This window comes from Sorghum bicolor, chromosome 7 (assembly GCF_000003195.3).
Source record: "Sorghum bicolor cultivar BTx623 chromosome 7, Sorghum_bicolor_NCBIv3, whole genome shotgun sequence".
Classification (NCBI taxonomy): Eukaryota; Viridiplantae; Streptophyta; class Magnoliopsida; order Poales; family Poaceae; genus Sorghum; species Sorghum bicolor.
Window position 1 is genome coordinate 55,222,989 of NC_012876.2, and position 25,758 is coordinate 55,248,746.

General features: G+C 45.1%; 2 protein-coding genes across 2 annotated transcripts; one reads left to right on the forward strand and one right to left on the reverse strand.

The window, feature by feature from the left end:
- LOC8075640 (F-box protein SKIP28) lies at positions 14,341-23,700 on the forward strand. Its single transcript, XM_002444327.2, has 3 exons — positions 14,341-14,799; positions 22,198-22,508; positions 22,955-23,700. The coding sequence occupies exons 1-3, from the start codon at positions 14,425-14,427 to the stop codon at positions 23,244-23,246; spliced, it is 978 nt and encodes a 325-aa protein (XP_002444372.1). The 5' UTR covers positions 14,341-14,424; the 3' UTR covers positions 23,247-23,700.
- LOC110437291 (uncharacterized mitochondrial protein AtMg00810-like) lies at positions 23,777-25,186 on the reverse strand. Its single transcript, XM_021465684.1, has 2 exons — positions 25,061-25,186; positions 23,777-24,940 (listed from the first exon to the last, which is right to left on the reverse strand). Exons 1-2 carry the CDS (start codon positions 25,184-25,186, stop codon positions 23,777-23,779), a joined length of 1,290 nt encoding a protein of 429 aa, XP_021321359.1.

Consider the following 25,758-nt stretch of genomic DNA (forward strand, 5'->3'; position numbering starts at 1 on the left):
AGTATTCGAGTTATCACCTTTGCCGATAGTAAGGTCAAATCGGCTAGCACGCCTTAACGTTTGAATCGGGTATTAGCTCTTTGTGTTTGCAGATCAGCTTTGCACCAACACATCTTTTGGCACGCCCGGTGGGACCGATTCAAGATCAAATTCAACATGTCGATCTCTGACTTTGATCAAGAGAACGTCATCCCCGTGACGGAAGCCAATCTCAAGGATGAGCAGAAGCAAGCTATTGCTCAAGCCATGGAGGAATACAAGTTGCAATGCCTAAAGTCCTTCAGCATGAACAGAAGCGGCGAAGTAATCCAGAAAGATGCACTGCCGGCACCACGGCAGGTTACTTTCGAGGCCAATCCTGACAAGCTTCAAGATATGGTTGACAGTGCTATCAACCGAGCTTTGATCAACCAAGCTGGCGTATTGTCTAATACAGTTTTCAATGTCGTGGCAAGAACTTTCAAGGAAGGACAAATCCCACCAGATTATGTGGGCCCTTCTCATCATCAGCCAACGTCACCAGAGGTCACGGCTCCATCGGCTGCTACGGCCGCTGCGAGTGCACAGTCTGCCGTCCCTCCAAGTACGTTGGGAACTACTAATGCACGATCTGTGCCGATCACAACTAACCCACAAACTTCAGGTGGGCAGAATAAACTGACCACAGATATGTTGGCATCGGCAATGTCAGGGCTGACTCTTCCTCCCAACTGGTGGGGTTATGGTATGCCCCCAGAGTTGACGCCGAGTACATCACAGATAACCGACATGAGGGGCAAGACTCCTATGACATCGGCGCCTCCCAATGCGCCGTTGAATCAGAGTCCTCGGTATACTACAACTACTACTGCAAGGCCTCATACTGGGAATCCTCAAGATTCAATGTTCCAGATGCCTAATGCATCGGCAGATTCAATGCTGATGCAACAGAGGTCTATAGCCCAGTCGGGGTATGTCAATTCAATGATGGTGCCCAATTACCAATCATCGGCAGCGCCTATGCCGATGAACGCTAATAATGGATGGCCTGGACAGCAAGTCTTTCCACAAATGCCCCAATAGAGTTACCAGGCTACAGGATTTCCAGCAAGGACAGATCTATCCCAGATTCCAGAATTAGGGGATCCCCAATCAGCCAATGAATCTCGGACAGCAAATCGGTGGACAGCAGTTTGGTGGTCCACAGATCGGAGGCCAGATGATCAATCCAATGTTCCGTGCGGATCATGCCCCAAACAGACACGTGGAAGCTCACCACCAGGTGCCGGACCCGCAGCCGCCTCATCGGCAGGATGCCGATGCATATTGGGCCGATAAGATCGCTGAAGTAATGAGGGATTAATTTGGGATAAAACCCAAAGTCAACACTTACTCTTATCGGACACCGTATCCTCCCGCATATGATTTGATCCCGCTTCCACATCGGTACAAGGTACCAGACTTTACTAAGTTTTCCAAGCAAGACGACACGTCAACTATGGAGCATGTCAACAGGTTCATCATTCAATGCGGAGAAGCTGGTAACAGGGACGAATTGAGGGTTCGTCTATTTTCATCATCATTGTCTGGATCGGCCTTTACCTGGTTCATATCATTACCTCCTAATTCAGTGATCACTTGGGCCGATCTGGAGAAACAATTCCACAAGTACTTCTTTTCTGGAGTTCATGAGAAGAAGATCACCGATTTGGTCAAATTGAGACAACGCAATGATGAATCGGTTGAGGGTTTTGTGCAGAGGATACGGGAGGTCAAAAATAAATGTTACAGTCTGGTTCTGGATGATCGGCAGCTAGCCGATTTGGCTTTCCAGGGTCTATTGCCACATATCAGAGATAAGTATGCTTCTCAGGAGTTCGAAAGTTTAAGTCATTTGGTGCAGAGGATTTCTGATCAAGACATCAAGCCTTTCGAGCCCAAAAGAGCATGGAATAAGAAAGTGTCATTTGTCGATGAGGCGACAAGCTCAGATTCTGATGAGGAACCAGTCATCGGCTTGGCAGAATGGGTGAAAAACAAGAAGCCGATGTCTTGCCCTTTTGGGCAGAAGGAACCAGAGAAGTTCGCTTTTGACACCGCTAAGGCCGATAGGATATTTGACTTTCTACTTCAGGAAGGTCAGATCAAGCTGTCTCCTAATCACGTAATCCCATCGGCTGAGGAGTTAAAGAGGATGAAATATTGCAAGTGGCATAATGCAACTTCTCATGACACCAACGAATGCAAAGTGTTCAGACAGCAGCTGCAGTCGGCCATAGAGTCTGGGAGAATCAAGTTTGACAGTTCCAAGACCCAGAAGCCGATGAAGATAGACCAACATCCTTTCCCGACAAACATGTTGGATGCCAAGGGGAAGGCCAAGGTCTTAACGTCGGAAGCAGCCGAGAAAAGTGCATCGGTAGATCCTCAGCATCAAGTTACTACTGCCGATGCAAGAGGTAAGGGCTTGGTCCAGGAAGGAACCAGTTCAGGTAGGCCCCCTCGGTCTGGTGTCGTTATAACTCATAGAAGGCCTCGAGAGAACTGGCAGCAACGGGAAGATCGGTATCGGCGCCAGCAAGAAGATTATCGTCGGGAGGAAGAGAAACGCCGACAAGAGTGGAATCGGCATAGAGATCATTGGAACTGTCCGTTCTTTATTCACTGTTGGGAGGAGAATATTAAGCTTCCCACTGTCAGGGATTGCCCTGAGTGCAACGGTTATGATCGGTACGACAGGACTGATCGGCGTTATCATGATGACAATCGGCGATTTAATGGGCCGATCAGAGGAAGAGCATCAGTTCATGATCGGCTGGGGGGCAGGCTCAGCGTACACGATAGGCTTGGTGATCGTGTCCAATATTTTCCCAGGAATCAGGAAGGGCTCGAGGAGTTAGCTAATGCACGAGTTCCCGATGAGTTCATATTCTGCAGGGATGCTAACACACATCGGATGGAGTCAAGAGAGAATCGACGCCCAGCAGCAAGGCAGAAGCCACTTCCTCCATGGTGTCCTGAGGGGTTAACCAAGACACAGAAAAGGAGATTGCAACGCGAAAGGCAAGAGGAGCTAAGCAAGGGCGAGAACTCTAGTCAGTCTGGAGGTCAGCAGCAATCAGATACTAAGAGGGAAGGTCCATCGGCAGGAGTTAACATGGTCTTTATGTTGCCGATGGAATTCCTTGCGCCATCCAGTGATGACGAGGTGGAGTTTTCCGGTCAAATAGCTCAGCTGGCTCTAGATCTGATGACAGCTATCTTTGAGAAACCCGCCGACGACGAAAGACAGCATCTCAAGGCTCTGTTCGTCAAAGGGAGGGTTGATGGGCAGCCAATGACCAAGATCTTAGTTGATGGTGGGGCTGCTATCAATATCATGCCGTATGCAGTATATCGGAAGCTTGGGAAAGGAGATCAGGATTTGACCAAGACCGATATGATGCTTAAAGATTTTGAAGGGAACGTGTCTCCGGTCAAAGGGGCAATATGTGTAGAGCTAACCATCGGCAGCAAAACCTTGCCGACAACTTTCTTCGTGATTAGTGGAAAGGGTGCTTACAACTTATTGTTGGGAAGAGATTGGATTCATGCCAATTGTTGCATCCCATCTACAATGCACCAGTGCTTGGTTCAGTGGGTAGGTGACAAAATTGAGATTGTCCCGGGAGATTCTTCTTATGTCATTGCGTCGGCAGAGGCAGATACCTATGAAAGGACCAGGTGCATTTCAGGAGAGGTCTGGGAGAAAGATTTTCTCAAGGTTGCCGATTACGAGATTCCGCCGATCCAAGCAGTCGGTTCTGACGAGGGTTTTTAATGGATAGGTTCGCCGATGATGGAAAGTTAGGCCAGGGATTCACATCGGCCGATGATTTGGTAGAAGTAGATATAGGTAGTGGTGATAAGCCTAGACCTACTTTTATTAGTGCTAAACTAAATCCTGAGTGTAAGCAACAATTAACCGATTTATTAAAGGAATATAAAGATTGCTTTGCTTGGGATTATACCGAGATGCCTGGTTTAGATAGGTCAATTGTTGAACATCGGTTATCCATCAAGTCTGAATTTCAGCCACATCAGCAGCCAGCTCGCCGATGTAATCCTAATATTCTACCTGATATTAAGGCCGAAATCACTAAACTCATTGAAGCTAAGTTTATTCGGCAGTGTCGGTATGCCGAATGGATTTCCAATGTCGTTCCAGTTTACAAGAAAAACGGGAAGCTTCGGGTATGCATTGATTTCAGGAATCTCAATAAAGCTACGTCGATGGATGGATACCCAATGCCTGTCGCCGATCTGCTGGTTGACGCCGCGGCTGGTCATCGGATCATTAGCTTTATGGATGGCAATGCGGGATACAATCAAATATTCATGGCAGAAGAAGATATTCCGAAAACCGCATTTAAGTGTCCTGGTCATGTTGGGTTATTTGAATGGATAGTCATGACCTTTGGGCTGAAGAATGCTGGTGATACTTATCAAAGGGCCATGAATTTTATATTTCATGAGTTCATCGGCAAGCTGGTGGAGATTTACATTGACGATGTGGTGGTTAAGTCTGGGGATTTCACAAAGCATCTTGCCGATCTACGAAAGGTGTTAGAGTGCACAAGGAAGCATGGATTGAAGATGAATCCCAATAAATGCGCATTTGGTGTATCGGCAGGGCAGTTTCTTGGTTTCATGGTACATCAAAGGGGGATTGAAATTAGTCGAAGATCTATTGATGCCATCAATAAGATAGTAGCCCCTACCAACAAGACTGAACTCCAATCCTTGATCGGTAAGGTAAATTTTATCAGGAGGTTTATTTCTAATCTGTCTGGTAAAATTCGTGCTTTCAGTCCTCTTCTTAAGTTGAAAGCCGATCAAGAATTTATTTAGGGAAAAGAACAGCAGTTGGCTCTGGATGAAATCAAGAAGTATCTAATGAGTCCTCCAGTTCTAATTCCACCTCAGCAAGGAAAGCCCTTCAAGTTGTACTTGTCTACCGATGGAACGGTTATCGGTTCAGCTTTAATTCAAGAATTTGAAGGGAAAGAGCGTGTAATTTATTACTTAAGCAGGAGGTTGATTGATGCTGAGACCAGGTATTCGGCCATTGAGAAACTATGCCTATGCTTGTATTTTTCATGTATCAAATTGAGGCATTACTTGTTATCGGCCGAATGCACTATTGTTTGCAAAGATGATGTGGTCCGGTACATGCTATCTATGCCGATTATGAGTGGCAGGATCGGTAAATGGATTTTAGCGCTGTCAGAGTTCGATCTGCGTTACGAATCGGCTAAGGCAGTTAAAGGGCAGATTATGGCTGATTTTGTGACTCAGCATTGCGGTGTGGTGGAGGCCTTGGAAATTGTGCCCTGAACGCTTTTCTTTGATGGGTCTACATGTGACCGGGGGCAGGAATCGGCATTGTATTAGTTTCCCCTAAGGGGAGGAAGTATGAATTTTCCTTGCCGATTCTTGCCACATCAACAAATAATCAGGCCGAGTATCAGGCTTTGATCAAGGAACTAGAGTTGTTAAGAGAAGTTTGTGCTGATGCTGTTGAAATCTTCGGGGATTCTATGTTGGTTATAAATCAGTTGGCCGGGAGCTACGAATGCCGAAGTGAAGTTCTCATAACTTATTTCGAAAAAAACATGCAACTGTTAAAGGAATTCAAAGATTTCCGATTAGAGCATGTTCCTCGGTTGCATAATGAAGAAGCTAATCGGTTAGCTCAGCATGCCTCGGAATATCAGCCTATGATTAATACAATATCGACAATCGGTGCCGATGATTGGAGGAAAGAAATTATTGATTATTTGAAAGATCCATCTAAGAAAGTTGAAAGACGAGTTCGATTTCAAGCAACCAAGTATGTGCTCCTCGAAGATGAATTGTATTATCGAACTATTGATAGAATTCTTCTCCGATGCCTAGGTGATGATGAAGCTAGAAGTTTAATGGGAGAAGTCCATGAAGGAGTGTGTGGAGCACATCAGTCGGCTTTTAAGATGAAATGGATGATTAGGAGGAATGGATATTATTGGCCGACTATACTTGAGGATTGCTTTAAATATTTCAAAGGGTGTCAGGGATGTCAGAAGTTTGGTAATATTCAAAGGGCACCTGCATCGGCTATGAATCCTATCATAAAGCCTTGGCCGTTCCGAGGATGGGCTATTGATCTGATCGGCCAGATTTATCCACCATCTAGCAAAGGGCATAAGTTTATTCTGGTTGTCACTGATTATTTCACTAAGTGGGTCGAAGCTATTCCTTTGAAGAAAGTCACATCGGCCAATATGATTGATTTTGTGAAGGAGCATATTATTTACCGATTTGGAATTCCTCAAACAATTACTACCGATCAGGGCACTATGTTTACATCAGGGGAGTTTGATGAATTTGCAATCGGTATGGGGATCAAAGTGTTGAATTCTTCTCCTTATTATGCTCAAGCCAATGGGCAGGCCGAGGCGTCTAACAAAGGAATTATCAAGCTTATTAAACGAAAGATTGAAGAAAATCCTAAGCGGTGGCATACATTATTAAATGAAGCGTTGTGGTCTTATCGGATGGCTTGTCATGGATCTACCAAGGTGTCACCCTATCAATTGGTGTATGGACAATTACTACGGATGCAGTGTTGCCTTGGGAAATTAAGGCTGGATCTAGGCGATTATCTTTTCAAGATCAATTAGCTGCCGATGATTATGCCACTTTGATGACTGATGAATTAGATGATCTAGCAGGGCATCGGTTAAAGGCTTTAATGAGTATAGAAGAAAATAAGAAGAGAGTTGCTAGATGGTATGATAAGAAAGTAAAGGCTAAGGAGTTTGTCGATGGGGATTTGGTATGGAAATTAATTTTGCCAATCGGGACTAAAAGTTCGAAGTTTGGAAAGTGGTCTCCTAATTGGGAAGGTCCTTATCGGATAAGTCGATCGGCTCCTGGTAACGCCTATATTCTAGAAACCCTCGAAGGAGTTGAATTTCCCAGAGCATTAAATGGCAAATATTTAAAGAAGTACTACCCCAGCATATGGGTCGATGCATAAAAGTTTAAGTGCCGATAACACTCCTATCGGCTGGATTAAAATGTATCTGGGGCCAGACTTAATGTTTCAAAAGATGCCGATAACAGTCTTATCGGCTAGACTAAGACATTAAGGAAACTGAAATGCAGAGGAACGAAGATATGTTGCCGATGAAAGCTTCAGACGTTCAGCAGCGCCTGGATCGCCGATATGGCGCGCAGCCTGATTTGGTTGGCTGTTTCTATCTCTTTGACATCATCATCGGCAGAACCTTCTATCGGCCTCAGCTTCTTCTTTAACTGCAGCGCTTTGCGACCATGGGCATTTCGCTCTTGCTCGAGATGCTTGATGGTCTCTGGCAGTTGGATTTCTTCTTGTTGGGCTTGGGATAGGGCATCCTCTACTTGCTTGAGTTCGGCCAGCAGGACTTCTCTTTTGGCCGATAGATCAGAGATTTTCTGTTTCAATGCATCGCCTGAGAACTTCAGGGTGCCGATGTTCTTGTGCTTCTCATCGGCTAGGAGTTTCTCTTTCATCATTTCCTCAGAAAGCTGGGTCTGAGCAGCTCTTTCGGCAAGGCGCCGAGCAGCTCTCTGGTACTGTAGCTGACGATTCTCCAGATGCGCGGCTTGGAACAGGATTTCTTCGACATCGGCTGGAATCTGGCCTCTGAGAGTCCTGAATAGAACCTTGGTTGGATCAGAGTCATCGATCAGTTGAGCCGTGTCTTGGTGAAGGAGGGCTGACAGTTCTTCCAGCTTGGCCCTGATCTCTGCCGATGTGATTCCAACTGTTTGGGAGGAACTTGCTTCTTCACCTTCTTCTTCAGAGATGTCGATGGCGAAGGAGAATAGGCTGTCAGGAGAATCTTGTTCCTGAAAAGGAAAACAAAGTAAGTTAGTTTATATTCGGAGAATCGGCAAATAATACTGACGATAGACAGATGACTTACTTGCTTCAAGGCGATCTCTTGTCTTTGACTGGGAGGTGCTGATGGAGCTGCAGGCTGATCGGCCGAAGATGCCGATAGAACTACAGGTTGATCGGCCAGAGTTGCCGATGGAACGACGTCAGCTGAAAGTTAACAGAAGGGGTTATAAGATCGAAAAAGAGAAGCTCATCGGCAGTAATATTGAAGAGAGTACGTTACCCTGAGGGGGGATGATACTTGTCTGAATTGAAGAAACTACCGATGGTATGACTGAACCTGCTGGATCGGTAGTTTGATCGCCCACGTCGGTCGGCACGTCTTCTGGTTGGGGTGCTTCAAGCTGAGGTTCTTCTTGCTGGAGTTCTTCCATCTGTGGTGCTTCCTGCATTGGTTGGGGAGATGGTGCTTGCTGCGTCTGAACTTCTGGAGAAGAAGGGGAAGACTCCACCGGGATTGGAGATACCGGAGGAGGAGGGGGAGTTGCCACTTTCTGGCGTTTTGTTCCAGCCTTAGTACCTTTTGTACCCTTCCTCTTTGGTTGGCTAGACTGGGGGACATCGGCACCTTGGCGTTTGACTTTTGCCAATGCACCGGTTTGCTTCAATAACAAAAAGGAGTTTATGAGCACAGATATAACCGGTATAAAGATGGTCAGTGTGAATAAAAGAGTTTGATAAATTGCCTTGAAAGCCTGCGCCAGAGTGGAAGCAGCTACCGTTGGTGATGTCTGAGTTCTCCTGGTGGTAACTTTCTTGAGGCGTACACCCCGATGCACGATGGAAGCCAGGGTGGGAGCATTGTGGCCGATTGAGGAGATCGGGCCTGGTGGAAACAAGTCAATCGGCTTACCAATTCTGCTAACCGATGGGGGGGTGTTGTCAACCTGCAAAAGGAAAAAGAAGGTGAGCTACCGATGGAAACAGGATTGAAAAATTGGAACATCAGTTTGAAATACTTACAGCGTCGTCGGAGACTTGGTATTCGGGGTCAATCATGTCGCGGTACGAAAGGGCTGATCTGCAGAATAGATGCTCTTTCCATTCTGCCCACCATAGCTTGTATGCCTGAGTAATAAAAGCAGCTGGAACCCATTCTGACAGATCTGCATCTGTATCGGCATTTGGCGGTAGTTGGGCTACTTGAATCCACTCAAGAAAGTTGGTAATGGGCTCTCTGGGTTTTATCACATCGGCATAACAAAGCGCAATCGGCAACTGGCCGAAAGCTAACTGACGAGCTAATGCTGATGGATTGTAAAATTCATAAGTTTGGGGAGAGGTTTTTGTGCTACCAAAGAAATTCACTGGTATGGCTCTAGGAGTCACAATTGCCATCATCACCTCATTATCCCTGTCAAGAGCTTCATCAAATGGATTGAAGGCCAGGGGGAGCATACTGTTTGGGTCATCATAGGCCAACCATGGTCGTTCATCTCTGGCCAAGCCCTCATACAGAATCTGGAAGAATCGGCCGATCTGATCTGGATTACCCCCTGAACCAGGTAGAACTATGACAGCTTCGCCAAAGTTCAAGGGGGCGCGTGTTGCCGATTCCTCTTCACCCAACACATGATTTTCAGCTATATCTCTTGGGAAACGCTGTGTGAACAAGTTAAAGTCGAGGCGCTTATGCAGATGCAGATTGAGCCACATATTAATAAACCACCAGGGGCCTCCCAAGTTGCCGATAGACTGGCCGAGCAGGAGTTTCTGGGCCACCTGATGGAGAAGATGGTAAGCAGCGCCAAGCAAGTATCGGCCGAGAGGAAATCGGCCACCGTTAGCCAGTCTCTCTGCTGCCGATAGATAGACGGAAGTCGGTCCTGCCGATCGACCACAGAATACAAACTTGTCCAGCCACATGTTCAGAAAGGTGGTTTGTTCCTTTATAGTGACAGGCCCTTTCCCATGATACTTCTGAATGTACCCTGACCAGCCGCCGATAGCGCGAGTCTCCACTTTGGCACTAGGAGCAGTATCAAAAAAGTGGGTGCTATCGGCAGAAGATACATCTAGACCGGTGAGCATGGCTACATCGGCAAGGGTAGGGGAAGCAGGGCCGTGGCCAAAGACAAAAGCATTGGGGGTGTCTGACCAAAAGTAAGACGCAGCTATCAACAGTGACTCATTCCTGTGCATATCGGCAATGGATAACCTAATGCATTGATCTAGCTTTCTCTCACCCCACTGGACTTCATTGGAGTTGCTGACCCTCAAGAACCAATCTTTCCACCCTACGGTAGGGCTGGGCCAAGAGCGGAAGGTGTCTTTCCACAGATCTAAAGAAAAGTTTTCGGCTCTGAAGGGGATCCTGTTGGTTTCTGCGTTAATAAGATCGGTTGGATCTGGGTCCCCTAGAGGGCCGAGGCATTGAAGGTGTGGTTGATCGGTGGGGATGACAATTTTGTTAGACAGCTCCTAGTGGTTTTGGGAGTAAAAGAAATATAAAAAAGGGGGAAGAAAAGGAAAATATTCAGTAAAATGAATTACGGATGAGGAAAAATACAGGAGACAGGATGGAGATCTGACCTCAGGGACGACGAAGCTAATGGCCATCTTGCCGCGAGGAGAGCGTTTGAGGGCACCGGAGTTGATGAGGAGGAGTGCTTGTCGGGGGTCTTGAAGATTTTGAATGGCGCCGCCGCTGAAAAAGTAAAAGTTGGGATGGTGGAATGATGTGATGGAGAAGGAGTACCCGAGAAGGAACTATTTATAGAACAAAACGGGCAAGGGCAAATCTGACTTATCTCTTTGCCGCATCCGAGAAACCCGAGGGTGCTCAGGTAGATATGGTAACTGTTCGCACGATAATCAAGGGATTGTGCAGGTGATTTGACGGGAAGCGGTCATTACCTGGAGATATTTTACTATGCGGGATCTTCTGGTCGGTCCATCGGCAGCGTACTGTAACGGTCATATTGCCGATGGGCAGATGAAGTAAAGGTAACCGTTTGTACGAACATCCTGATTAGTCCATCGGTAGGGCTTCGTAACGGTAATATTGCCGATATGCGGATGAGAAGAAAATGCCCGTTCGGGAAGTTGAGGATTTCGAGGAATCTGCAGGAGAATAGGATCAGAGTTGTTCAGATTGAGGTTGTCGGTTACCAGATTAGGAGCATTAATTACGGGAAAAGGCATCATTACTGCAGAGAATTTCGGAGCATTAATAGTTTCATACTCCGAAATTAGGGGGCATGTGTTGACACCGTTTTTGAGCACGTGTCCAGGATGGCAGGATAAGACGGCAGTATGTGGTTTACATGATGAGTTGCCGATGAGAATGGTTGCCGATAAAGGAGAGGTTGAACGTGATTAAGTTTACGGGCGATGGTGTGTTTATGCCGATGGCTATGATGAGGAAGTCTGCCGATGATTATGGCAAGGGAGTCTGCCGATGATACAAAGGGGGAGTCCGGAAGCTGCCGGTCGGTTTGTGGAAGAATTTTAGTTCGTTACGGGGGATAGCTTTGTTATTTCCTTATTTATTTAAGTCGTTTTGTATACGGATTCCGTCTAATTTGGAATTCGAATTCTAGTCGTGTCTGGTTGAAGCTCTTTGAGCAGGGTATAAATATAGACCCTAGGACCTTGTAATGATCTATCTATCAATCAATCAAACACACATTTTTACTCATATTCCAGCATCTACTTTTTCGACGACTTCGTCATACTTTTTCCTTTTCATTACGAGTTCTTAGGAATTCGTCGACTTAGGCTCGGCGCGTTCTCAAGTTCCGCGTGAGTACCTCTTAGCCGTGACATCCGGGCGCATCGCTGTTGTCAGGACTAAAGTATTCGAGTTATCACCTTTGCCGATAGTAAGGTCAAATCGGCTGGCACGCCTTAACGTTTGAATCGGGTATTAGCCCTTTGTGTTTGCAGATCAGCTTTGCACCAACAGTATTAAATATAGACAAAAATAAAAACTAATTGCACAGTTTGGTCGAAATTGACGAGACGAATCTTTTGAGCCTAGTTAGTCTATGATTGGACAATATTTGTCAAATACAAACGAAAAAGCTACAGTGTCGATTTTGCAAAATATTTTGGAACTAAACAAGGCCTCGATTGGTTTGGTCGTGGCCTCGTGGGGACAGCGAGATGGGCCTCATCAAACGACGGATCGGAACAAGTTTGGAATTTTTTTTATTGAAAAAAGAAAGTTTTTTTTTGAAATCTTTGATCAGCCTATTAAAAAAAATCTTTGTCAACCTAATGTACTATCAGGTATTCAGGTTATAGGTTATTTCTCCAAAAAGTATAATACTTTGAATAAGTCTTTTAGGCTAATTTGGGCCTTGTTTAGTTCTGAAAAGTGAAAAGTTTTCGGTATTGTAGCACTTTCGTTTGTTTGTGACAAATATTATCCAATCATGGACTAACTAGGATCAAAAGATTCGTCTCGTGATTTACAGCTAAACTGTGTAATTAGTTTTTGTTTTCGTCTATATTTAATGTTTTATGTATGTGCCACAAGATTCGATGTGACAGGGAATCTTGAAAACTTTTTGGTTTTCAGGGTGAAGTAAACAAGGCCTTGATCATGAGACAAACACCAAGTTTATGTTATCGGAAGTATTGCACTCCTCTTATTCTACGTATGAGGCGTCCCATTATCATCAGCAGTAGATGGCGACACCACGAAAACAGACGACAAAGTTCCACTTGCTCTTCCGATGAAAAAGTGGATAGGCAATATCCATCTTGCTCAAAGTTTGTTGGTACTGGTCGAACGCTGAAAAATCTGACTTAGCATGCTATTGGGTTAGGTTATTTCTCATATGTCTTTATATTTTTGTGCATCGAGAGAACTTTTTTAGGTTAGATCAAACCATGAGATAGATATAAAGTTCACATCACCGACTATACTGCACTCATCTTATTCTCTAAGGGAGATATATCATCACCATCTGGTGACACCACATAGGCAAATGACAAAGTTGTGCTTGCTCTTCCGACCAAACGGTGGAGAATGATGTCTACCTTGCTCAAGGTTTGTTGGCACTTGTCGGGTGTACGATCTAAGGTGATAGCTATAGGGGGTGAATAGGCCATTAAAATTTTGCAAGTTCACAAACACTAGATAAAATATATTAGTACCAAAGGACATTGATTGATATGGGCATGGACGAACCTAGCACTAGGGCAGCTAGGGCCATGGCCCTAGTCGTGGCTCAAGTAAGTAGGGATCGGCTCTTAAGTTTTTTTTGGCCCATTAGTCCAACAAAGAGTCGGCCGAGCTGGGGAATAGGGCAGCGGCGCAACGTGTTCGTCCGACTTCGCTGCTTTGCTCTCTCTCGCTCATGTCTCGTCCTCATTGCTGCCTCGCTCGCTCTCGCTTGCATCTCGTCCTCCTCCGCCTGTGTTTCCCTGCCTACCTTCAATGGTCCGACCTCTGCTACGTGCTTCGCCTCTCGCCGGCTCTGTGGCTCGTCATCTCCATTTCGCTCTTTGTGGCTTGTAGGTCCGCGCTGCACGGCTGCCGGGGGGGAGCGCTGTGCCCTTAGTGGCTCAATCAGTTGATGGCTACCCGTCGCCGCCGCCCCCAGCGGACCGAGCAGTTGCCTCCATTGGTTTGCATTTGATTTTTCTTTTCAATTTTAATTTTCAATCCTTTGCACTTTGCACTTTGTAGAGTTTTGAATGTACAAGATGAAGAGGACTAGTAAAATTTGGGTTTTGGTTTTTGGCTAGAAAAAATTGGTCTTAGTATTGGCCAAAACCTAGGTCCGCCACGGGATATGGGTAGATTAATGCTAAATGAATATAATAATGTGAGTAATAGTTTTGGGCTCAAGCAATCGACACGATTTGTCATGTTAGCAATAGACTCTATTCATATGAGTAGTTGGTTGGAAGGAAGCCAAATATCTTATACTCTGGTATTCTTGGTTGCACCACAGGTCTGGGAAATCAATGCCACGATATAAAACAAGTTGAGTTAAAAGGTTTTTACAACAAAGTCACACTTTTAATATATAGAGTACCAGGCAACAAGGCATCAACAAAAATACTAGTTGATCTCGTATGTGTGGAGCATTAAAAAGTTGAGAGATACTGTCTAGCAAAGATTATGCTCAGTGCTATGCATGATACAATAGTGGATGAAAAAGATACTAAGATTCGTCAATTTTTAGATTATGATTATGAGCTACCTAGTATCCCTCTAACAAACAGCCCAAAGAGCTTGACAGATATTTTCTAATGTTTTTTTATTCCCACAATGGTCTTAGGGCTATATGTAAGTTAAACACCTGGGCACCTAGACGTGTTTTTCGACAACAGGGCACCTAGACAGGGTGTACGTACATCAAACGGTGACAAACCTGAAACAAAACAAAGCACACACTGACGTCTGACGGCGCCGTACAAAAAAAATCCAGAGCATCAGGCCGGCGTTGCATTCGTGCCGCTGTCATTTCCATTCCACCTCCCTCCTCAAGGCAACCCGCAGTCCCGCACCGACCACCCAAATGCTGCCGACAACCGCCACGGCCTCCGCGCCACCGCCGCCGCCCGCGGCCGGCCCCGCCTCCTCCTCCTCCTCCTCATCCCCGGGCGAGCCGCACGCCGCGCTCCTCCTGGCCCTGGGCTACATGCGGCTGCGCGAGCTGCTGGCCTGCGCGCGCGCGTGCCGCAGCCTCCGCGAGGCCGTCGCGGGGGACCCGCTCCTCTGGCTACGCCTCGTCGTGGAGTCCCCGCTCAGCCACCGGATCACGGACGAGGCGCTCCTCGCGTTGACGGACAGGGCGCGGGGGAGGCTCCGGTCACTCCACCTCCTCGGGTGCCCCCGCGTATCCGACGCCGGCCTGCTGCGCGTCGTCGAGCGCAACCCCAACGTCACCGAGGTACTGTGATGCTACTTCTACTTGTTCGTAAAATTGGCATATAGTGTACGGACTGGATCGTTCACGGAATCATGCGAATGTAATGGTTAGTGCGCGGTTTAGGATTAGGAGTACTTGTGTAATGGATTTATGTTAACAATATGTTGTTAATTCACTGGCCATTCCATGATTTCGATTATCTTATTCCCTAGTTTCCCATATAGATCAGTTATATTTCTCAATTTTCTGGACAGTACCGTAATTGATGAACTCGATCAGTTGTTCTAAACAAACAAGATCAATATAGATGATAAATACTAAAAAGGAACTGTCAACACAAGGTTCCATTTCCACTTGTCTAGATGGGCTCATACTTAGTTAAAGAGGACAATGGATTTGACAAGTTTTACCCTTCAATTTAAGGTGCCCTTTTGTAGTTTTATAGCATCTGGGTTGTTCCTGACAGTTAGGAGAGCCTGTCCTAAAATTTATGATAAGGCCCTGTTTACTTCCCCACCTAAAATTTTTTGGTCCATCCCATCGAATCTTTGGACACATGCATGGAACATTAAATGTACATAAAAAAAATAAACTAATTACACAGTTTGATTGAAAAACATGAGACGAATCTTTTAAGCCTAGTTACTCCATGATTAGCCTTAAGTGCTACAGTAACTCACATGTGCTAATGATAGATTAATTATGCTTAATAGATTTGTCTTGTAGTTTCCTGATGAGCTATGTAATTTGTTTTTTTATTAGTTTCTAAAAACCCCTCCCGACATCCTTTCGACACATCCGATGTGACATCCAAAAAATTTTCATCTCCAATCTAAACAGGGTCTAAGACCCAGATGTAGATCGCAGTGCCGGCCCTGAGTTTTTGGAGGCCCGGGGCTAAACAAAAATCCGGGGCCCTTTATACATATATGTAGATCTTGTTTAGTTAGGCCTTATTTAGTTCACCCTAAAAACCATTTTTTTAAGATTTCTCGTCACATCGAATCTTACGGCACATGCATAAAAGCACTAAATGTAGTCAAAACCAAAACTAACTATACAGTTTGCCTGTAAATTGCGAGATGAATCTTTTGAGTCTTGTTAGTCCATGATTGGACAATAATTACCAAATAAAAATGAAAGTGCTTCAGTACCTAAAACCAAAACATATTGGGAACTAAACAAGGCCTAAGATTTTTTTTTTGGTTTTATCTACTGTAGCACTTTCGTTTGTATTTGGTAATTATTGTCCAATTATAGACTAACTAGGCTTAAAAGATTTATCTCGCAAATTACAAGTAAACTGTGTAATTAGTTATTTTTTATCTATATTTAATGCTCCATGCATGTGTCTAAAAATTTGATGTGACGAGAAATCTTAAAATTTTTTAGGAACTAACAAGGTTCTAGTAGTTGTTATTCTAGAATAAGGGCCTGATTGGTTCCCCTTGCTAAATTTTAGTCACTTTAGTAGCTAAACTTCCAAGCACACTGCCTAAAAAAGAGCTAAAGTAGTTTAGTTACACTAGTTAGCCAAGAGTAGCTAAAATAATTTTAGCTGGCTAAAATTTAGCAGGAGGAACCAAATAGGGCCTAAATATTCTACATCGTAAACCAAAACTAAGCAGAAAAAATGTTGAATAGTACTGAACAACGTTAAATATCATTCAATACTACACCCAAGACCAAAAAAACTGAACAATACTAAAACGCAAAATACTTATAACAGTTCGGAGATGTAGAATAGTACTTGTATATATATACTCATAAATACTTAACTCTATATGCAAAAGCAATATTTATATGCAACAATTCATATAAATGTACAAATACCTTAAAAATCATTGCATGGTTTGTATACTTGGGGGTGGGGCCTGTCTAATTGGGGGGCCAGGGCGACCACCCCGCTTGCCCGCCTTCAGGGCCGGGCCTGGTAGATCGGCTTGCCTGAAGAAACTTGCGCCACCTAACTCTTTGTCCTCACTGTGATCAAGATGAAGAGTCAATTGACCACCTGTTAGTTACTTGTGTGTTCGCACAGCAGTTTTGGTTTTGCCTCCTCAGACGGTTTGGACTCAAGAACTTTCCCCTTCGGCTGATGAAGGATGCTTTGATGACTGGTGGAGCAAAGTGAATAATTTAGTTGATAGACAGATGCAGAAAGGTTTAAACTCCCTGATCATTCTCGGAGCATGTAGTCTTTGGAAGTATCGGAATCGATGTGTCTTTGATGGCATGGCACCTAATCTAGGGGTGGCCTGGATGCTCGCTACAGAAGAGCTTCATCTGTGGATGTTGGCTGGGGCTTGAGGGATGTCCTGCTTGTCTGCCCTAGCCCATGTTGAGCCTCAGTAGAATTTGTGGTTAAGGTCGTTTTTCATTTTAGCACCGGCGAGTCTGTAACCTTTAAACCAGTGTGCTTGGGGTTCCCCCCTCTTTTTTCTTCTATAATATAATGATACACAGCTCTCCTCGTGCTCATTTTTTTGTTAATCACAATAAACAAGTAGGTAAAAAGAAAGACATGCCTTGTCACCTTGATACACAAATACAAGAAAAGAACTGCGACAAGTGTAATAGTATTAAGAGTCTAAAAAAAGGCCAGGTATATATCCAACCAAGTTAAAGCGGCCCCTAACTCCCTGTTGTAACACATGGTTGATGGACAACTATCATCTAAATGAGACAGCAATGCATAATTATGAGTAAAAATTATGTACCTGACGCCATGAGCTCATGAATTAGTGTGCAATAAAAATGAGAGCAGAATTGACTGACTTACTCCAGTATCAGAGGGACAATTAAGATAGGAAATTAATAGTATTGTTTGTATAATAATAGATACATATATGAAGACAAATGAGAATGATTAAGCTTAGCTATGCTGTGCTAATGCAACCTTGAAATCTGCTTAAGTGTTTTTCTTGGGGGGGTGGGGGGGGGGGGGTACGTTACATAAAGTACAAGTAATAGGATGGTTTCTTGGTGCCTTGACTGTGTTCAATGAGTTCATGACATTAACTTGTATCCTAGACGCAGAGTTCCTTGATGTCCCCTTGCTTTGTCTTAAGAGAGGAGAGTACACCCTTTAGCAAGGTACTCCCATGATCTATGAGCACCACCCTGGTTTGATCCCGCATTGGCAGCGTCTCAGATGGAGCCTGGAGGCTCTACCAACTGAGCTATTTCTCAGTTCACATGAGCTAGCTTCTTAATCTTGTCCTTCAGCAAAGACTTGAGGCCCACTCGCCCTGGTCATCTGAACCTCTTTTTTAGTTGAGGGTCTGTTGGTGTTGGTGGTCGTTTATTGTTTTGTGTGGTGCACTTTTGTATGTATGCGTTTTTTTTTTGGGTTTGGAAAAGGCACTTCACCTCGTTCTTTGTATTTCTGTCTTCTTAATGAAATGAATTGCAGTTCTCTTGCATAGTTCGAGGGAAAAAAATGGAATGGTCCAACCAGCATGCTATCTTTCACTACTGAAAAGGGCCACAGCAGTGCTGATCATGGTTTCCAGAGACTTCGTTTAGGTGTATAGCATATTGTGATTAGCTGCATATCTCTTTAGAATGTTTCATCACTAAGTGCATTTATTAGAATCAACAAAAAAGGCATGTTATAGTACTTCTCTTGTGAAGGATAACAATTGAGTAAACAAAGGATCTTAAGGTTTCTCTATCTTTTCATTGGATTTGCCTTAATCCAGAACTAATCACTATTTTAGGGTTCTGTTGCATTAGAGGTTTAGTGTATGACCAGCAGATGAACATTTATATTCTGCAAACTCTTGTTTCACCAATGGAACTAGATCTCTTCAATAACTGTCAACGCCAAAGGCTGCTGCCTGCAAAAAGACTTACCTAGGAAAAAAATCTGATCAAATGCACCTGAATGAAGGTATAGATAGTCTTCTTTGTTCCTTAGGAACTTTTTTGAGGCAATTTCCTTATGAACATTTACTAGCTTAATGGCTGTTGTGCCATAAAATCATTTGCTTCGGAAAATGGCTGATGAAAAGCTCTCATATTCGTGTTCTCCATTAATGTAACATCATTTCTACGAACTTCAAAATATATCTTTTGTGAGTGTGAGGAAGAATGGTCTATATCTTGGGGAGGGGTATTTGATCATAATAATAGCTGCTTTCCCCACTCAGGGATGTAACAATTTTGTGTGATTTGGTGATGTAACTAGAGTATATAGACCTCATTTTTAGGAGCATTCTTAATCAGTGTTGCATTTGCATGTGCATTTGATCAGGGCAGTGATCATATTTGATTGGTTCTGTGCTTTTATAACTAAAGTATTTGGTACAAAGGCATTTAATTTTTCTGGGATACTCTTTGCATGCCTTACTTTTGTCAGTTCACATGGATACCTTTTCTCGGCTTCTCGCTTTCCATTATTCTATATTTAAGCTTTTGATAAAATGGATTTTAGAGAGGGATATTTATTACTTAGAGTCGTTGTACCTGTCATTTTCTTTGCTGGCACATTTCGTGTTGATTTAGACACGAGCTCACTGTTCAGTTAGTGTATTAAAAGTTGGGGGACACCAGTGCAGAGTAAAGTCCAAAGTAGCTGAAGCTACAGGCCATATATCTAATACATTAGTAGGATTCCTCATTCTAGTGCAGTTGACGGAAGAACTAGAACCAGAATTGAGGGTGATTGGTGGGTTAAAGTGCAGTTGAGGGTGATTGGCGTGGTGAGGAAAGGGCTGAAATCGATTATAATTCTTGGGGCCTGGATGGTTTGGAATCATCGTAACCTGTGCTTGTTTGATAGCATTTCTCCCAACTTGGTTGGAGTCTTGTTGCTCGCCTTTGAGGTGATTTTCTTTTGGAGTTTGGCTGGTGCCCAGGGCATTTCCTTCTTGCCCTTGAGCCTGTGAGCGACCTGTAGGTGTTCTAGTTCTTTGGTCGAGGCTGTTGTTTTGCTATATACAAAGGGTGCGAATGCATGCTTAGAAATATGAATGTGTGGGTGTGTGTTGTAAGGGTTCTTACCCCTTTTTCTTCGTAATATAAATATATGCAGCTTTTCTGCATGTTCAATTAAAAAAAACGAGAACAAGAATCAAAATCCACTCCATAAGCAGCCAGAATTTGTCTTGATCAGAAGTGAGATGCAATAATTAGATGGATTTTCAAAGCATCAGCACTTAAGAAGGCATATATGAAGAATTTGTTTCCCTGGACCCTGGCATCATCTTATTGGGTAGCTGCGGTAACCACTAACCGTAAAAGGACCATTCTAGAGGGAACCAATCTTGCTCATAATTTGACATGGAATTTGGCTGAGAACTGCCTAAATCCTTCTAAATTAGCGGACACAATTCCAGATATTCTGTAATACACACTGATAAGTTATGGTACATTGTCTTGTCATCACATGACTCATGGACTTCTCTTCCATTTCCTGTGCTTCAATGTGAGGCAGATTCAATATTATTCTAAAAATTCTTCATAGGAAACTCTTGATCTTCAGATGTATTTCTTAGAGTAAGACATGTATTTCTTAGAGTAAGTCATTCTCTCTATATCACAACACCACTGATTGACTTGATGCGATAAAAAAGATCCCGTGGTTCAAGCTCCTGACTGGCTGGCTTCTAAACTGCCCATGGCACTTGTTATTCTCATCCAGTGAGACCATAGCCATTTTCCACAGTAGTTTATTCAGTGTTCTTACTGATTAAAATTGAGTTCAACATGATCTTAATGATCGATTGATTCCTGGCTTAGTATCTTTGAATTATAAGTTTAATGCACAGGTTACATGGTGTTGTGGAGTAATTTTTCTTGAAGCATGGTAAAGCCAGTAAACAAGTACAAATTTAGGTCTGTTATTTTTTTTGTTTAAAATTTTAAAAATTACAAAAAAAAGTGCTGGATTTTGTTCACTTTCTTGTGGACTAGGATCCTCTTATTTTTGTTTGCCTTATTTTTTGTTTCTGCTTGGCTTGTTGAGGTGGTTATCTGCATTACAGAACCAACAATCTTTTTGTTGCCTGCTAGACTGGATCTCTGATAGTTTTGTCTTGTCTCATTAAACCCTGCACAACACATTGCACTGGAAGTGTTGATTTATTATTGGACATGAAAAGTGGTAACATGCCTTTTCCAAATAAGAATTTGGAAAGGGGGAACAAAAGCTGGAGCACTTAAAACACTTCCATTTTTGCAACCATGAGCTATTATTGCTATTTGTGGATGAATGCTGTCGATGTATGAATCCATATATGCTACCTTGTACTTTACTAGATGCAAACCAGCATTGGGTCATTAATGATGACCGGTTTCATAGCCTGGAACAGTGATTGCTGCTCCCTTATTCAACCAAATGTTTGGCCCTTCTTATATGAAAGCTTAAAAATTTTGCTGGTGTAACCAGCTACAAAGTTCAGTCCACTGTATAACCAGCTAACCAAGTGCAGTCTACTACCTCCACTGAGACTAGCAACAATCCCCTCGAAACACACTCACCAACCAAAAGCTGTCCTATTACAGAAATAGAATCTGATGAAACAGAAACCCATCTAGGTTATCCTATTACATGCACAAAGCTTCAATTGTCACCATTTTGCTAATTCCTCTTTCAGTCTCCTGATAACGGTCTCCAGCCTTGGTGTTTCCTTCCTCGCCATCGACCGGAGAATTTTGTAAGCTAATTGTTTAGGGGTTAAGACCTAGACATTTCTTGTTCTCCACAAACTCCTAGTGACATTTGCTAAGACTATTAGCTTCCACCAGTTCTGACTTTCTCTTTCTGACCCCAACATCTCAAAAGATCTCAACGACACTGGGTTCTCTCTCCATCCCATGCTGATTCTGATCCAAGTCCAGGTCACCTGAGCTATGGGGCATTTGAAGAACAAGTGGTCACATGATTCCAGTTTATGACAAAGTTTACAGTTCCTAGATCCCTTAATTTGTAAAAGGGTATTGAAGACTTATTAAGTCGCTCCATTTGAGTATGCTAAAAAAAAAGTCGCTCCATTTGAATTGTTGGAGTGATCTTGGAGGTTCAAGCCCAATGGAAAAAGTGAGATGCTTAGAACAGCTGTTTCTACGTTCAAAAAATAGAACAGCCGTTTCTTAATAACTGTCGAGTCATTTTGACCAATGTTCACATTGTTGTCACCTCAAACTATGCCTTATCGATCTTGTTTCAGCATTTATGTTTTGTACTGCAGTGTTTTGTACTGCAGATTACAAATGTGTTTGTCTGATTGCTATTTAATTACTTCTGGATCAGAATTTAGATTACATGTGGATGGCAAAATTCTTCAAGTTTCATGGAATATAACATTCACTGAGAACTCATACTGACATGCTCATTCTGTCACTTTCTGCTATGTACTAATGCACTGGCCTCTATGTGCATCTAGTTCTAAGGTGTTTATCTTTTACTTGCAGCTCTTTGTGCCCAGATGCACAGGATTAACAGCTGATGGTCTGGTGAAAATTATTCATTTTCTGCATGGGCACAAAGGAAATCTAAGTCGTGTTCGACTACATGGTATCTGCAAGATGACTAACCACCATCTCGATGTTATCAAGTCTCTCGTGTGCAGAGGTAGCCAACAGCAAGATGCTCAAGCACTTTACTACAACCATAGAGTCCATGAAGTGCTGAACACGGACGACGGTCGCCCTATTGATGTAGATGTGTGCCCTTTGTGCAGAAATGTGAGACTTGTGTTTGATTGTACAAGGAAGAACTGCAGGTCTGTACCTCTGAATCTTCAATCTTTTGAGTTCTCATTCAGCCTTGTCATTAGAAATTCCCCTTGTAGTTTATTGGTAGAGCTGGCATTGCTGTACCTTTTCTCTACTTGGTGCATGGCTCCATCGATGATTTCTGGCAGTCACTTGTCTCACTTATAGATATTTGCTTGCATTGGATCTCCTGTGGTGGTGGTATAGCTGACTTGGGTGTTTCTTTTGGCAATGGTCCTGTAACTCATTTTTTCCCCACCCCTATGGGCTACATGAAAGCAGCTTGACATTAGTTTTTGTTTTGTTGCTCTTGTCTTCGGAATAGTTGGTTCTGATTTTTTAAGTCTTGTTCTGTAGGTCTATTGACTTTGACCTATGACCTATACCAATTTTCATTTGGAAAAAAAAATGGTTCTGTGTATCTTCCATTCTGACGATTTTGATTATACTTCAGGGAAGTGAAGGATGGTTGGTCCCGATGCCGAGGTTGCTTCTTTTGTGTTGCTAGATGTGAAACTTGTGGTGGGTGCATCGACCTGGAGGAGCTTGGGGAGTCTGGACTAGCCTGCTCTGACTTTCTGTGCATGGATTGCTGGCTCAAGCTCCCAAAATGCTGCACATGCAACCGCCCCTACTGCGAGAGGCATTCAAATTTAAAAGAGAATCTATCAGCGTCCGGCGAGTTCACCTGTCAGGAGTGTACAGCGTTTGCTACCTCTCTCAAAAGTCTGGGAGAAGGTTACTAGATGAGATGTTGCTCTGTCGCGGTAACGAAATAGTTGGGATTTTTGACACATGATTGACCCCCCCCCCCCCCCCCCCTGTAACAGCCGTTCTTATTGACTTAATCATCACGTGTGGAGCTTATGAGACCTGATGGAGTAACTAGAAACTTAATTGTCTACTGCTTTCGTCAAACAAAGTGGGTGCAGAGTTGCAGACCTCAAGGAGTCAAGGTCTTGCGCATCCAACTTGTCTGAATGAAGGGCTCCTACTCAGCTGCCAAATCAAGGGGGGACAATGTGAACGACCTGACAGTTGAAGGGCTGCCATAATTCAACTTTGGTTACCTGTATTATTTTGGCCACTCTGTCCAATGTTTATGAGTCATGTGTGCCCATTGCAACATGCATCTAGTAATGTACACTGGCAAGAATATTTTTACCTCTAACGTCTGTCAGTGCAAATGTTTTCAATGTCTGTCTCTGTTCTTCTGTCTAATTCACAACTTCCATGAGAGAAATGCTGTGCCATGGAACTATCTGGCTATATCTGTTCAAAATCTGGATGAAGATGATATATCACGGGCAAGTCTCCAAAAATAAGTACATGAATGAATGTGTTTTGCAGTCATTCGTGTTAGTGCGCTTCGGGAGAGAGGGCTGTGGAGCTCGGCGAGGAGCTGCTGGAGCCAGGAAGCCTCAGCCACGCCGTTGGCGACAGCGCGGTACTCCGCCTCGGCACTGGAGCGGGAGACGACCGGCTGTCGCTTGGACGACCAAGACACCAGGTTGTCGCCTAGGAAGACGGCGTAGCCGGAAGTGGAGCGGCGGGTGTCCGGACACCCGGTCCAGTCGGCGTCAGTGTAGACGACGAGCTCGGTGGAGGATGACCGTCGGTGGAGGAGGAGACCGAAGTCGACGGAGCCACGGAGGTAGCGAAGGATCCGCTTGAGAGCGACGAGGTGTGGCTCCCGGGGATCATGCATATGAAGACAGATCTGCTGAACTGCATAGGTGATATCCGGCCGGGTGAAGATGAGGTACTGAAGTGCCCCGGCAAGACTCCGATATGCAGTGGGATCTGTCACTTGGGTACCCTCAACCTCCGATAGCTTGCCCTGTGTGTCAACCGGAGTGGAGCAGGGCTTGCAGTCAGTCATCCCAGCTCTCTCCAGGATGTCAAGAGTGTACTGCCGCTGGTGAAGGAGTAATCCAGCAGGGTGAGGCTCAACAGTGACCCCGAGAAAGTGGTGGAGCCGACCCAGATCCTTCATAGCAAACTCCTGCTGAAGTGATGCGATAATCCGTCGAAGGAGGGACTCACTGGAGGCTGTGAGGACAATGTCATCAACATAGAGCAGCAGATATGCAGTCTCAGCCCCATAGTGATAGATGAACAAAGAGATGTCTGACTTGGCCTCCACAAACCCCAGAGTCAGCAGAAAAGCAACAAACCGATGGTTCCATGCCCGAGGGGCCTGCTTGAGGCTATAGAGAGACTTCTTGAGCCGACACACTATGTCGGGACAAGAAGAGTCAACAAACCCCGCCGGCTTACTGCAGTAGACTGTCTCAGTAAGAACGCCATGCAGGAAGGCATTCTTGACGTCCAGCTGATGCACGGGCCACCCGCGCGTGAGAGCCAGCGAGAGCACCGTGCGGACGGTGGTCGGCTTCACCACCGGGCTGAAGGTCTCGTCGTAGTCGACACCGGGCCGCTGAGTGAAGCCTCAGAGAACCCAGCGAGCCTTGTACCGCTCAAGGGTGCCGTCAGCCCGGCGCTTGTGGGTCCAAATCCACTTGCCGGTGACGATGTTGGAGCCCGGCGGTCGTGGCACCAGATCCCATGTCTGGTTGGCGAGGAGAGCCGCGTACTCCTCTTCCATCGCGCGGCGCCAGTGAGGGTCCAGCAAGGCCTCGCGGACGGAAGAGGGTACCAGTGAGACCTGCGAGTCCCCGGGCATCGCCGCAAGAGCCCGGGGCTGCAGGGTCCTAGCCGCGTGTCGCGTCACCATCGGGTGAATATGACGCGGGTGTCGGTGAAGGAGTGGTGGGTGGTACACTGGCGTCGCGGCCCGAGAAGCTGGGTGCCTGGGCGGCGGGGTCGGTGTCGCCGGCGGGGAAGACATTGCCGGTGGCGCAGGTGACCCCGGCGAAGAGGGGGCCACCGGCGCCGCCGGAGGCAGCGGCGCCAGCCGGGCACGTCGCTGGTAGACGCGCACCGGCTGGGCGAAACGTATCGGTGGGGCCGGAGTCGGAGACGCCGACCCGGGACCCGCGTCGGGAGCACGTCGCTGGTAGACACGCACCGGCTTGGCGAAGCGTGCCGGTGTTGAAGGTGCCGACCTGGGACCCGCGTCAGGCGTAGGGGCCAGGCCGGAAGGTGACCCCTCGGGACCCGGGCAGGGTAGAGGCCCCGAGGTGTCACGGGTGACAGGCGACGTAGCAGTACCTGCAGGAAACACCGGGAAAGGTGGCTCGACCACCGGGTCAGTAGGAAACACAGAGGAGAGGTCAAGCTCCGAGGTGGAAGCAG

Coding starts and splice junctions, on each gene's coding strand:
- LOC8075640 (XM_002444327.2), top strand. CDS start 14,425: ATGCTGCCGACAACCGCCACGGCCTCCGCGCCACCGCCGCCGCCCGCG. Junction 14,800..22,197: donor GCAACCCCAACGTCACCGAG/GTACTGTGATGC, acceptor TTTTACTTGCAG/CTCTTTGTGCCCAGATGCAC. Junction 22,509..22,954: donor TGTACAAGGAAGAACTGCAG/GTCTGTACCTCT, acceptor ATTATACTTCAG/GGAAGTGAAGGATGGTTGGT.
- LOC110437291 (XM_021465684.1), bottom strand. CDS start 25,186: ATGCCCGGGGACTCGCAGGTCTCACTGGTACCCTCTTCCGTCCGCGAG. Junction 24,941..25,060: donor CCAACCAGACATGGGATCTG/GTGCCACGACCG, acceptor GGCTTCACTCAG/CGGCCCGGTGTCGACTACGA.